The 15,216-nt window shown below is 40.0% G+C and overlaps 1 protein-coding gene across 1 annotated transcript in view; it reads left to right on the top strand.

Annotated features, from left to right (window-relative positions):
• The window catches only part of SNX19 (sorting nexin 19), a 238,927-nt gene that overhangs the window by 182,065 nt on the left and 41,646 nt on the right, over nucleotides 1-15,216 (top strand). Inside the window, exon 9 of the mRNA XM_086956928.1 lies at nucleotides 14,094-14,278. Within this exon, the coding sequence (XP_086813054.1) occupies nucleotides 14,094-14,278 (185 nt within the window). The remainder of the gene's footprint in view (nucleotides 1-14,093; nucleotides 14,279-15,216) is intronic.

Below are 15,216 nucleotides of genomic sequence, written 5' to 3'. Positions count from 1 at the left end.
AAGATTTGTATCATCACTCATTCTTGAATGCATGTTCATAATCAGGCTTAGAAATTTTGTTTCACACATTTCCACTTTTCTCATTTATTTACCATATTGCTCCCACAAAAGACCCCCATACAAACACATTCACCTCCACAGAGACACAGTCACCCATTCGCCCACATACCTGCAAAATAGCCCTTACGTGGAATACACTTAAAACCAAAGCCATTATAGTTGTGGTCATCCCGTCTCCTTCCCTCACCTAACAGCGTATTTGGCAGTGATAGTGTTGGTTTCATGCTCTCATATTATACTATGTTAGGTCCAGTACAAGGGTTCAGATCTGAGTGCATGGCTGGCAGACACCACCTGTTTACAGTGTCTGAGGCCGAATGGCGTGGGTTTTAGGGTGAATAAAATGGGAGCCAGTGCTGGGTAACTGACACATGGAGCTCTTTCATTCTACAGAGATGTACCCAGGATCTGTCGCTGAAGCCACCAATGCCTGCAGTAGTGTAAAAATGTCAAGCTAGTATCTCTGAAGTGATAAGAGTTAAACTCTCAAATACCTATGCAGTGAAAAAACAGATCGCCAACATCCATGCACTTTCAATGGTTGTGAGGAAACTGTATAACCTTGCGATAAAGCAGCACATCCAGTTTCACAATCAACCAGCATTAACGAAGAAACAGGAAAATAATTATAGGCTCTAGCCTCCCAAAAAACCTCTTTCATGCGCTTTTCAACTTTTCATTGAGGTTTAAGTTTCAATGTACACAGTGGTGTAATGCAATGTATGCCCCTTCCTCCACCTCGCAGAATGTGAAGAGCCTTCTCAGTCTCCCATATCTCACAGATATTAGTTGTGCCTATCTGAAATTTTTTAGTGGAAGCAACATGTTTTTAGTTTTTTTTGTGAATGTGTGCACAATGAAAGAACGCCTTTCTTTGTAATTGTTTCTTCATTTTCATACTTGGTAACAATCCACACAAATACACTCCACACTATGCCAACTAATTTTAATCGTTTTAGAAAATACAAATGTGCCTGGTCTCGGGTTTGATGCTGTTTTTTATTTTGCAGCGGATCAGAGCTTCTAACTAATCGTAAAGCTTCCATGATTTATTTAATCTTTTCACAATGTTTTTTGTTGAACAGATACGAGGTTTAAACACAAACTTTAACAGAAAATGTTTCTGGCATTCAGTGAAAAACAATTATACTGAAATTAAACAACATTTCAAATGCAACGTAAACAAAATGCTCATTTTAAACAATGTAAAGAAAAACAAGTTGATAGGGTACACCAGAATAATTTATCACAGTCCTATTGGCTGAATTTCTTTTAGCTATTTAGGACTGAGGTCACCATAGGCTTTTTATTTATTAAACTCAAGTTCCACAGCCTGGGACAAATATTTAACGCCTTTGGCGAGAAGAAGGGATGAATCCTTTAGGAAAGCCGACGCGTTTCCAAACCCGGTCCTTGAGTTTGCTGGTTTTTCCTCAGGGCTACCTGGGTACCTTTGTGTTCCAGCGCTTCGGTTTCTTCAATTTTCAGGGGAGAATGGTTTTCAGACTTGAAAGTAGGCTTGTGATGCAGTTCGATTTCACTGAATCATCTGTCTTGGATTTGGCACCGCTTTATAAGATGCCGTCTTGTTAATGGCGGTGCATCTCCATTGTTTAAGAAGTTAATTTCTTTATGTAATCTTCTGTGAAAGAAAGTGTTTCTTCCTCAGACATTATTTACGGACTGTGGTGTGCAGCCCGTGTCGAACTTACTCTGCAATAATTACAAAAAGGGCTGATTTGGTGCCCAACCCACGCGGGGGTTGCCCGCTCGTTAACTGTATCAAATAAGGGGTTTTGTCCTACGGGGCCAGGCTGGACTATATACGTTTTAGAAAATACAAATGTGCCTGGTCTCGGGTTTGATGCTGTTTTTATTTTGCAGCGGATCAGAAGCTTCTAACTAATCGTAAAGCTTCCATGATTTATTTAATCTTTTCACAATGTTTTTTGTTGAACAGATACGAGGTTTAATCACAAACTTTAACAGAAAATGTTTCTGGCATTCAGTGAAAAACAATTATACTGAAATTAAACAACATTTCAAATGCAACGTAAACAAAGTGCTCATTTTAAACAATATAAAGAAAAACAAGTTGATAGGGTACACCAGAATAATTTATCACAGTCCTATTGGCTGAATTTCTTTTAGCTATTTAGGACTGAGGTCACCATAGGCTTTTTATTTATTAAACTCAAGTCCCACAGCCTGGGCCAAATATTTAACGCCTTTGGCGAGAAGAAGGGATGAATCCTTTAGGAAAGCCGACGCGTTTCCAAACCCGGTCCTTGAGTTTGCGGGTTTTTCCTCAGGGCTACCTGGGTACCTTTGTGTTCCAGCGCTTCGGTTTCTTCAATTCTCAGGGGAGAATGGTTTTCAGACTTGAAAGTAGGCTTGTGATGCAGTTCGATTTCACTGAATCATCTGTCTTGGATTTGGCACCGCTTTATAAGATGCCGTCTTGTTAATGGCGGTGCATCTCCATTGTTTAAGAAGTTAATTTCTTTATGTAATCTTCTGTGAAAGAAAGTGTTTCTTCCTCAGACATTATTTACGGACTGTGGTGTGCAGCCCGTGTCGAACTTACTCTGCAATAATTACAAAAAGGGCTGATTTGGTGGCCAACCAACGCGGGGGTTGCCCGCTCGTTAACTGTATCAAATAAGGGGTTTTGTCCTACGGGGCCAGGCTGGACTATATACGTTTTAGAAAATACAAATGTGCCTGGTCTCGGGTTTGATGCTGTTTTTTATTTTGCAGCGGATCAGAAGCTTCTAACTAATCGTAAATCTTCCATGATTTATTTAATCTTTTCACAATGTTTTTTGTTGAACAGATACAAGGTTTAAACACAAACTTTAACAGAAAATGTTTCTGGCATTCAGTGAAAAACAATTATACTGAAATTAAACAACATTTCAAATGCAACGTAAACAAAATGCTCATTTTAAACAATGTAAAGAAAAACAAGTTGATAGGGTACACCAGAATAATTTATCACAGTCCTAATGGCTGAATTTCTTTTAGCTATTTAGGACTGAGGTCACCATAGGCTTTTTATTTATTAAACTCAAGTCCCACAGCCTGGGACAAATATTTAACGCCTTTGGCGAGAAGAAGGGATGAATCCTTTAGGAAAGCCGACACGTTTCCAAACCCGGTCCTTGAGTTTGCGGGTTTTTTCTCAGGGCTACCTGGGTACCTTTGTGTTCCAGCGCTTCGGTTTCTTCAATTTTCAGGGGAGAATGGTTTTCAGACTTGAAAGTAGGCTTGTGATGCAGTTCGATTTCACTGAATCATCTGTCTTGGATTTGGCACCGCTTTATAAGATGCCGTCTTGTTAATGGCGGTGCATCTCCATTGTTTAAGAAGTTAATTTCTTTATGTAATCTTCTGTGAAAGAAAGTGTTTCTTCCTCAGACATTATTTACGGACTGTGGTGTGCAGCCCGTGTCGAACTTACTCTGCAATAATTACAAAAAGGGCTCATTTGGTGCCCAACCCACGCGGGGGTTGCCCGCTCGTTAACTGTATCAAATAAGGGGTTTTGTCCTACGGGGCCAGGCTGGACTATATACGTTTTAGAAAATACAAATGTGCCTGGTCTCGGGTTTGATGCTGTTTTTTATTTTGCAGCTGATCAGAAGCTTCTAACTAATCGTAAAGCTTCCATGATTTATTTAATCTTTTCACAATGTTTTTTGTTGAACAGATACGAGGTTTAAACACAAACTTTAACAGAAAATGTTTCTGGCATTCAGTGAAAAACAATTATACTGAAATTAAACAACATTTCAAATGCAACGTAAACAAAATGCTCATTTTAAACAATGTAAAGGAAAACAAGTTGATAGGGTACACCAGAATAATTTTACACAGTCCTATTGGCTGAATTTCTTTTAGCTATTTAGGACTGAGGTCACCATAGGCTTTTTATTTATTAAACTCAAGTCCCACAGCCTGGGACAAATATTTAACGCCTTTGGCGAGAAGAAGGGATGAATCCTTTAGGAAAGCCGACGCGTTTCCAAACCCGGTCCTTGAGTTTGCAGGTTTTTCCTCAGGGCTACCTGGGTACCTTTGTGTTCCAGCGCTTCGGTTTCTTCAATTTTCAGGGGAGAATGGTTTTCAGACTTGAAAGTAGGCTTGTGATGCAGTTCGATTTCACTGAATCATCTGTCTTGGATTTGGCACCGCTTTATAAGATGCCCTCTTCTTAATGGCGGTGCATCTCCATTGTTTAAGAAGTTAATTTCTTTATGTAATCTTCTGTGAAAGAAAGTGTTTCTTCCTCAGACATTATTTACGGACTGTGGTGTGCAGCCCGTGTCGAACTTACTCTGCAATAATTACAAAAAGGGCTGATTTGGTGCCCAACCCACGCGGGGGTTGCCCGCTCGTTAACTGTATCAAATAAGGGGTTTTGTCCTACGGGGCCAGGCTGGACTATATACGTTTTAGAAAATACAAATGTGCCTGGTCTCGGGTTTGATGCTGTTTTTTATTTTGCAGCGGATCAGAAGCTTCTAACTAATCGTAAAGCTTCCATGATTTATTTAATCTTTTCACAATGTTTTTTGTTGAACAGATACGAGGTTTAAACACAAACTTTAACAGAAAATGTTTCTGGCATTCAGTGAAAAACAATTATACTGAAATTAAAGAACATTTCAAATGCAACGTAAACAAAATGCTCATTTTAAACAATGTAAAGGAAAACAAGTTGATAGGGTACACCAGAATAATTTTACACAGTCCTATTGGCTGAATTTCTTTTAGCCATTTAGGACTGAGGTCACCATAGGCTTTTTATTTATTAAACTCAAGTCCCACAGCCTGGGCCAAATATTTAACGCCTTTGGCGAGAAGAAGGGATGAATCCTTTAGGAAAGCCGACGCGTTTCCAAACCCGGTCCTTGAGTTTGCGGGTTTTTCCTCAGGGCTACCTGGGTACCTTTGTGTTCCAGCGCTTCGGTTTCTTCAATTTTCAGGGGAGAATGGTTTTCAGACTTGAAAGTAGGCTTGTGATGCAGTTCGATTTCACTGAATCATCTGTCTTGGATTTGGCACCGCTTTATAAGATGCCGTCTTGTTAATGGCGGTGCATCTCCATTGTTTAAGAAGTTAATTTCTTTATGTAATCTTCTGTGAAAGAAAGTGTTTCTTCCTCAGACATTATTTACGGACTGTGGTGTGCAGCCCGTGTCGAACTTACTCTGCAATAATTACAAAAAGGGCTCATTTGGTGCCCAACCCACGCGGGGGTTGCCCGCTCGTTAACTGTATCAAATAAGGGGTTTTGTCCTACGGGGCCAGGCTGGACTATATACGTTTTAGAAAATACAAATGTGCCTGGTCTCGGGTTTGATGCTGTTTTTTATTTTGCAGCTGATCAGAAGCTTCTAACTAATCGTAAAGCTTCCATGATTTATTTAATCTTTTCACAATGTTTTTTGTTGAACAGATACGAGGTTTAAACACAAACTTTAACAGAAAATGTTTCTGGCATTCAGTGAAAAACAATTATACTGAAATTAAACAACATTTCAAATGCAACGTAAACAAAATGCTCATTTTAAACAATGTAAAGGAAAACAAGTTGATAGGGTACACCAGAATAATTTTACACAGTCCTATTGGCTGAATTTCTTTTAGCTATTTAGGACTGAGGTCACCATAGGCTTTTTATTTATTAAACTCAAGTCCCACAGCCTGGGACAAATATTTAACGCCTTTGGCGAGAAGAAGGGATGAATCCTTTAGGAAAGCCGACGCGTTTCCAAACCCGGTCCTTGAGTTTGCAGGTTTTTCCTCAGGGCTACCTGGGTACCTTTGTGTTCCAGCGCTTCGGTTTCTTCAATTTTCAGGGGAGAATGGTTTTCAGACTTGAAAGTAGGCTTGTGATGCAGTTCGATTTCACTGAATCATCTGTCTTGGATTTGGCACCGCTTTATAAGATGCCCTCTTGTTAATGGCGGTGCATCTCCATTGTTTAAGAAGTTAATTTCTTTATGTAATCTTCTGTGAAAGAAAGTGTTTCTTCCTCAGACATTATTTACGGACTGTGGTGTGCAGCCCGTGTCGAACTTACTCTGCAATAATTACAAAAAGGGCTGATTTGGTGCCCAACCCACGCGGGGGTTGCCCGCTCGTTAACTGTATCAAATAAGGGGTTTTGTCCTACGGGGCCAGGCTGGACTATATACGTTTTAGAAAATACAAATGTGCCTGGTCTCGGGTTTGATGCTGTTTTTTATTTTGCAGCGGATCAGAAGCTTCTAACTAATCGTAAAGCTTCCATGATTTATTTAATCTTTTCACAATGTTTTTTGTTGAACAGATACGAGGTTTAAACACAAACTTTAACAGAAAATGTTTCTGGCATTCAGTGAAAAACAATTATACTGAAATTAAAGAACATTTCAAATGCAACGTAAACAAAATGCTCATTTTAAACAATGTAAAGGAAAACAAGTTGATAGGGTACACCAGAATAATTTATCACAGTCCTATTGGCTGAATTTCTTTTAGCCATTTAGGACTGAGGTCACCATAGGCTTTTTATTTATTAAACTCAAGTCCCACAGCCTGGGCCAAATATTTAACGCCTTTGGCGAGAAGAAGGGATGAATCCTTTAGGAAAGCCGACGCGTTTCCAAACCCGGTCCTTGAGTTTGCGGGTTTTTCCTCAGGGCTACCTGGGTACCTTTGTGTTCCAGCGCTTCGGTTTCTTCAATTCTCAGGGGAGAATGGTTTTCAGACTTGAAAGTAGGCTTGTGATGCAGTTCGATTTCACTGAATCATCTGTCTTGGATTTGGCACCGCTTTATAAGATGCCGTCTTGTTAATGGCGGTGCATCTCCATTGTTTAAGAAGTTAATTTCTTTATGTAATCTTCTGTGAAAGAAAGTGTTTCTTCCTCAGACATTATTTACGGACTGTGGTGTGCAGCCCGTGTCGAACTTACTCTGCAATAATTACAAAAAGGGCTGATTTGGTGGCCAACCCACGCGGGGGTTGCCCGCTCGTTAACTGTATCAAATAAGGGGTTTTGTCCTACGGGGCCAGGCTGGACTATATACGTTTTAGAAAATACAAATGTGCCTGGTCTCGGGTTTGATGCTGTTTTTTATTTTGCAGCGGATCAGAAGCTTCTAACTAATCGTAAAGCTTCCATGATTTATTTAATCTTTTCACAATGTTTTTTGTTGAACAGATACGAGGTTTAAACACAAACTTTAACAGAAAATGTTTCTGGCATTCAGTGAAAAACAATTATACTGAAATTATACAACATTTCAAATGCAACGTAAACAAAATGCTCATTTTAAACAATGTAAAGAAAAACAAGTTGATAGGGTACACCCGAATAATTTATCACAGTCCTAATGGCTGAATTTCTTTTAGCTATTTAGGACTGAGGTCACCATAGGCTTTTTATTTATTAAACTCAAGTCCCACAGCCTGGGACAAATATTTAACGCCTTTGGCGAGAAGAAGGGATGAATCCTTTAGGAAAGCCAACGCGTTTCCAAACCCGGTCCTTGAGTTTGCGGGTTTTTTCTCAGGGCTACCTGGGTACCTTTGTGTTCCAGCGCTTCGGTTTCTTCAATTTTCAGGGGAGAATGGTTTTCAGACTTGAAAGTAGGCTTGTGATGCAGTTCGATTTCACTGAATCATCTGTCTTGGATTTGGCACCGCTTTATAAGATGCCGTCTTGTTAATGGCGGTGCATCTCCATTGTTTAAGAAGTTAATTTCTTTATGTAATCTTCTGTGAAAGAAAGTGTTTCTTCCTCAGACATTATTTACGGACTGTGGTGTGCAGCCCGTGACGAACTTACTCTGCAATAATTACAAAAAGGGCTCATTTGGTGCCCAACCCACGCGGGGGTTGCCCGCTCGTTAACTGTATCAAATAAGGGGTTTTGTCCTACGGGGCCAGGCTGGACTATATACGTTTTAGAAAATACAAATGTGCCTGGTCTCGGGTTTGATGCTGTTTTTTATTTTGCAGCTGATCAGAAGCTTCTAACTAATCGTAAAGCTTCCATGATTTATTTAATCTTTTCACAATGTTTTTTGTTGAACAGATACGAGGTTTAAACACAAACTTTAACAGAAAATGTTTCTGGCATTCAGTGAAAAACAATTATACTGAAATTAAACAACATTTCAAATGCAACGTAAACAAAATGCTAATTTTAAACAATGTAAAGAAAAACAAGTTGATAGGGTACACCAGAATAATTTATCACAGTCCTATTGGCTGAATTTCTTTTAGCTATTTAGGACTGAGGTCACCATAGGCTTTTTATTTATTAAACTCAAGTCCCACAGCCTGGGACAAATATTTAACGCCTTTGGCGAGAAGAAGGGATGAATCCTTTAGGAAAGCCGACGCGTTTCCAAACCCGGTCCTTGAGTTTGCAGGTTTTTCCTCAGGGCTACCTGGGTACCTTTGTGTTCCAGCGCTTCGGTTTCTTCAATTTTCAGGGGAGAATGGTTTTCAGACTTGAAAGTAGGCTTGTGATGCAGTTCGATTTCACTGAATCATCTGTCTTGGATTTGGCACCGCTTTATAAGATGCCGTCTTGTTAATGGCGGTGCATCTCCATTGTTTAAGAAGTTAATTTCTTTATGTAATCTTCTGTGAAAGAAAGTGTTTCTTCCTCAGACATTATTTACGGACTGTGGTGTGCAGCCCGTGTCGAACTTACTCTGCAATAATTACAAAAAGGGCTGATTTGGTGCCCAACCCACGCGGGGGTTGCCCGCTCGTTAACTGTATCAAATAAGGGGTTTTGTCCTACGGGGCCAGGCTGGACTATATACGTTTCAGAAAATACAAATGTGCCTGGTCTCGGGTTTGATGCTGTTTTTTATTTTGCAGCGGATCAAAAGCTTCTAACTAATCGTAAAGCTTCCATGATTTATTTAATCTTTTCACAATGTTTTTTGGTGAACAGATACGAGGTTTAAACACAAACTTTAACAGAAAATGTTTCTGGCATTCAGTGAAAAACAATTATACTGAAATTAAACAACATTTCAAATGCAACGTAAACAAAATGCTCATTTTAAACAATGTAAAGGAAAACAAGTTGATAGGGTACACCAGAATTATTTTACACAGTCCTATTGGCTGAATTTCTTTTAGCTATTTAGGACTGAGGTCACCATAGGCTTTTTATTTATTAAACTCAAGTCCCACAGCCTGAGACAAATATTTAACGCCTTTGGCGAGAAGAAGGGATGAATCCTTTAGGAAAGCCGACGCGTTTCCAAACCCGGTCCTTGAGTTTGCGGGTTTTTCCTCAGGGCTACCTGGGTACCTTTGTGTTCCAGCGCTTCGGTTTCTTCAATTTTCAGGGGAGAATGGTTTTCAGACTTGAAAGTAGGCTTGTGATGCAGTTCGATTTCACTGAATCATCTGTCTTGGATTTGGCACCGCTTTATAAGATGCCGTCGTGTTAATGGCAGTGCATCTCCATTGTTTAAGAAGTTAATTTCTTTATGTAATCTTCTGTGAAAGAAAGTGTTTCTTCCTCAGACATTATTTACGGACTGTGGTGTGCAGCCCGTGTCGAACTTACTCTGCAATAATTACAAAAAGGGCTGATTTGGTGGCCAACCCACGCGGGGGTTGCCCGCTCGTTAACTGTATCAAATAAAGGGTTTTGTCCTACGGGGCCAGGCTGGACTATATACGTTTTAGAAAATACAAATGTGCCTGGTCTCGGGTTTGATGCTGTTTTTTTATTTTGCAGCGGATCAGAAGCTTCTAACTAATCGTAAAGCTTCCATGATTTATTTAATCTTTTCACAATGTTTTTTGTTGAACAGATACGAGGTTTAAACACAAATTTTAACAGAAAATGTTTCTGGCATTCAGTGAAAAACAATTATACTGAAATTAAACAACATTTCAAATGCAACGTAAACAAAATGCTCATTTTAAACAATGTAAAGAAAAACAAGTTGATAGGGTACACCAGAATAATTTATCACAGTCCTATTGGCTGAATTTCTTTTAGCTATTTAGGACTGAGGTCACCATAGGCTTTTTATTTATTAAACTCAAGTCCCACAGCCTGGGACAAATATTTAACGCCTTTGGCGAGAAGAAGGAATGAATCCTTTAGGAAAGCCGATGCGTTTCCAAACCAGGTCCTTGAGTTTGCGGGTTTTTCCTCAGGGCTACCTGGGTACCTTTGTGTTCCAGCGCTTCGGTTTCTTCAATTTTATGGGGAGAATGGTTTTCAGACTTGAAAGTAGGCTTGTGATGCAGTTCGATTTCACTGAATCATCTGTCTTGGATTTGGCACCGCTTTATAAGATGCCGTCTTGTTAATGGCGGTGCATCTCCATTGTTTAAGAAGTTAATTTCTTTATGTAATCTTCTGGGAAAGCTGTGGGACTTGAGTTTAATAAATAAAAAGCCTATGGTGGCCTCAGTCCTAAATAGCTAAAAGAAAATCAGCCAATAGGACTGTGATAAATTATTCTGGTGTACCCTATCAACTTGTTTTTCTTTACATTGTTTAAAATGAGCATTTTGTTTACGTTGCATTTGAAATGTTGTTCAATTTCAGTATAATTGTTTTTCACTGAATGCCAGAAACATTTTCTGTTAAAGTTTGTGTTTAAACCTCGTATCTGTTCAACAAAAAACATTGTGAAAAGATTAAATAAATCATAGAAGCTTTACGATTAGTTAGAAGCTTCTGATCCGCTGCAAAATAAAAAACAGCATCAAACCCGAGACCAGGCACATTTGTATTATCTAAAACGTATATAGTCCAGCCTGGCCCCGTAGGACAAAACCCCTTATTTGATACAGTTAACGAGCGGGCAACCCCCGCGTGGGTTGGGCACCAAATCAGCCCTTTTTGTAATTATTGCAGAGTAAGTTCGACACGGGCTGCACACCACAGTCCGTAAATAATGTCTGAGGAAGAAACACTTTCTTTCACAGAAGATTACATAAAGAAATTAACTTCTTAAACAATGGAGATGCACCGCCATTAACAAGACGGCATCTTATAAAGCGGTGCCAAATCCAAGACAGATGATTCAGTGAAATCGAACTGCATCACAAGCCTACTTTCAAGTCTGAAAACCATTCTCCCCTGAAAATTGAAGAAACCGAAGCGCTGGAACACAAATGTACCCAGGTAGCCCTGAGGAAAAACCCGCAAACTCAAGGACCGGGTTTGGAAACGCGTCGGCTTTCCTAAAGGATTCATCCCTTCTTCTCGCCAAAGGCGTTAAATATTTGTCCCAGGCTGTGGGACTTGAGTTTAATAAATAAAAAGCCTATTGTGACCTCAGTCCTAAATAGCTAAAAGAAATTCAGCCAATAGGACTGTGATAAATTATTCTGGTGTACCCTATCAACTTGTTTTTCTTTACATTGTTTAAAATGAGCATTTTGTTTACGTTGCATTTGAAATGTTGTTTAATTTCAGTATAATTGTTTTTCACTGAATGCCAGAAACATTTTCTGTTCAACAAAAAACATTGTGAAAAGATTAAATAAATCATGGAAGCTTTACGATTAGTTAGAAGCTTCTGATCCGCTGCAAAATAAAAAACAGCATCAAACCCGAGACCAGGCACATTTGTATTTTCTAAAACATATATAGTCCAGCCTGGCCCCGTAGGACAAAACCCCTTATTTGATACAACTAATTTTAATCAGCATAATTACACTAAACGGCACACACTTCCATACAATCATTTCCATTCCATAATTCAAATACAAACCCATAATTCAACACCACAATTGCACAACACACCTCATATATCCAATTCAAAACACAGAAATCCACATCAAGCCACAAAATATCATTCCACTTAATTACACTCCATAACACACAATCCCACTCCACATAATTCCAGTAGACTCAATAACACATAATTACTATCCACATAATCCCACTGCACACCATGCCACATAATTCTACTACACAAACCAATCCACAACACACAATTCCACAACTAACAATTACAATCCAACCCACATATTTCTACTCCACACCACATACATCCACTCCAAACCAAAACATATGGGTAAAAGACATTATCATTTACAACACGAATAACTCTCACTCTCACAAATGCGAGACCTATTGCATTGCAAATGGTTGTTTTGTCTGCCCCAACTTTACTAAAGATTTCAAGAATGTTGATGCTTTCTCAGTTGTTTCCACTGTTGCATCTCGCTATTTCTCTGCAATTTACCTTTAGTTCAGAATTCCTCTACTGTTACTCTATGCCTCTTTTGCTTACAACCACTCAAAACATTGTTGAAGTTCCAAGCTGAATTCAAATGTGTTATTATGGCAGTGTTTAATACTCGAGTTCTATCCAGGGCATCCCAATACCCACTGATTCAGGAGTTCTACATAAGACAGTTAGATAAATATTACAACTTTATAGTCTTCATTGTGGGGGCATCTTCTGCTAATTCAGGGTGCGTAATGTGAACTTGTCTTTGTTCTCCGTTTTGTAAAGGCAGTGGCACAGTATGAGGTGCCCCCCTTGTATGTACCCATGTGATTTCTTAATTTAGTCTGATTTTAATAGCTTTTGAACCACCCGAACGTAGTATGGTGGTTCTTTTCTATTTCGGTCTTTCGGGGAACCAAAGCAAGCCTCGCCTGGTTTCAGTACAATGAGTCCAATCCATCCGGATTTACTTTTCCTCCAATGAAATGCTGCAGGACAGTCGACTCTTTTTTATAGTACAGGGCATCATCTCTGCACAGTGCTTCCAATGGTTGTTTGTACTTATCCCTTTGTGTGCTTAACATGGCTGTCTGTTTGCAAGCAGGAATAGGCTGCTAAAAAGCAGAGTCCCAGCTCTTGTTTGCTGAAACACCCTGCAGCAGAGGGGTATATTCTACACTCAGCCCGTCAGTAAGTGCACTATAGTTGCCATAGTGAGTAACATGTTTCCATTGAGCTGTAGCCACAGTATACCATTCCCTTGCACTCAAAAAGCAAGTACTCCATAGTGCATGCTTCTAAAAACACAAAAACACAAGCCATGTTGAGCAGGGCATGCATGCTGCCCTCACACCCCCAAAAACAAGTATAGCACGGGCAACAGGTGTATAAACGTACATTACTTAAAAGGGGATGAGAAGCAATACTACAGGCTACACACACTATGTCGTTCACAGACAACTGCCCTGTAAGCTTCCCACACAGACTGAAACCCGAGAAACCACGGGCAGCAGCTTTGCATGCTTTCTTCAGACACACCAAACAGGTAGAGGACAAAGGCAGCAACAGTATTCATATTCAATGTTCCTAGACCAGGTAAGGCAGGAGCAGCAGTAGTGCAAGCCCGCTCCCATGTTGAAGGGATACAGCAAAAGCAGCTTCAGCATATAGAATAGGTGAGGCACTCAAAGTTGTAATGCAAGTTTTCAAAAGTCATTACAGAAGTAGCTGTCTCAGACAAAGCTATCCTGAAAGGAATATACTAAGTACATGAGGCTACACTAAGGCAACCCTGTGCAAGCCGCCCTAGGGCTAAAATAAATCTTTACAGTACAGATGAAGAGAAGGTAAGCCTCATTTTGTATAGACTAAAGGTACAAAAATTGACAAAATGCTTGTCTGTTTTGTAAATCCTATGCCATTTTTAAAACTTATACACAGCTCTTAAGTTATGACTGCCAATTTCAACAAGATTCACTTATGTTGGGGGTTTATTAATGGCCATCCCAATGTGTTGTAATTAAGTACTCAAAACAGAAGTATGAAGGCTCTTTTCAGCTGCACAGTAACCACATCAAAAGCCCCCACACCTGTATTTTGTATGCTCCCTCCTCTACCTTTGATCCTAAGAGATCCAGGCAAAGTCATACTTTTTTTACACACATCCATTTCACATTTGCAGAGGCTTAAAGTAGCCCTCTTCTGCCGTCTTACCTTGAGTCTGTGGTCATGACATTAGCATAGCTGCAAGACAATCATAAGCAGGCCACAACTCTCTCACCTGTTTCTTTTCTTCGCTAGGTGGCTGGAAGTACAGATGGAGAATCTGACTTGCACCCAGCGCTGGGTGATTTACATGCGTCTCTTGCAGCAGTCAATTTGGCCAGGAGGCGCACTCCGTACTGTGCCCCGTCCCGTTAGAACACAGGAGCAGAAAGTGGCTGCTAGGGGGCAGGCTCTGCAAAGCCTCATGGGAATTCTACCAGGTGAGTTCACTTTGACAACGCAACTTAATGTTTACCACTGGTGAAGTGTTTGATCGAGTATTAGCTGGTAGAATTATGCTGATTCTTCCCACAATTAGGTCTTTAGGTATACAAAGCAGGTGGCTATTGTAGGAAAGTGAAGTATTACGTGGTGAGGCTGGTTAGGATTCCGCATGTAATACTATCCCAAACCCCCAAATAAATGGTCCTTGGATTCACACTAATAAATCCTGAGCTCAGCCCGGGTAGTGTAGCAAAGAGCAGTCAGGCTTTACTAGAGGAACATTTATTAAGCATTTCAGAGTACAAACATGAATAATAAGTAATTGACAGGACTCTAAAGAAACCCAAAACCAATTTATAAAAATATTGCAGATTTTTATCTTCATTTCAACACCAAAACTAACGGAATTAGATCTATAGAACTGAAGTTATGGATTTTAGAAACAATAGAAAATCATTGCAAAATAATACAGTGAAACCGTATCATTGCGGTCAATGGTAAAACCACTGGTGACAATCGGTCACTTGCATGTCAAGGTGGAGCATGTCCCAGGCCCAAGCCATGACAGTCAGTTCAATTTTACCTGCCCATGAAGCCCGGGTGCAGAGTTGTCCTGGCTGTTCCTGGTGCTGATCGGAACCACAGGGAAGCTGCTTTTACAGTTACACAGTGCTGCTGGGGAACACAGTGCAAAATATTACAAAGGGGCCGCTGCTGACGTCAGACAAAAGTTGGCAGGAGCTCCCTCTTGTTATGTAATGATATGTTATTTAAATTTATATCTAGGCACAACAGCTACCCAAAAGGGTTTCCCGGCTCTTGAAGCAGTGTTCAGTGAAGGGGTCACTTGCTGGCCTGGCATCCACAAGCCTTGGCAGCGGGAAACACATCAGATGCTTACTTCAATATCTGGAGGTCCTCTGAAGTACAGTAG

Source organism: Lissotriton vulgaris, chromosome 2_1 (genome assembly GCF_964263255.1).
Source record: "Lissotriton vulgaris chromosome 2_1, aLisVul1.2, whole genome shotgun sequence".
NCBI classification, from domain to species: domain Eukaryota; kingdom Metazoa; phylum Chordata; class Amphibia; order Caudata; family Salamandridae; genus Lissotriton; species Lissotriton vulgaris.
Note: the sequence above shows the minus strand (reverse complement) of the source record. Positions and strands in the feature narration are given on the sequence as shown.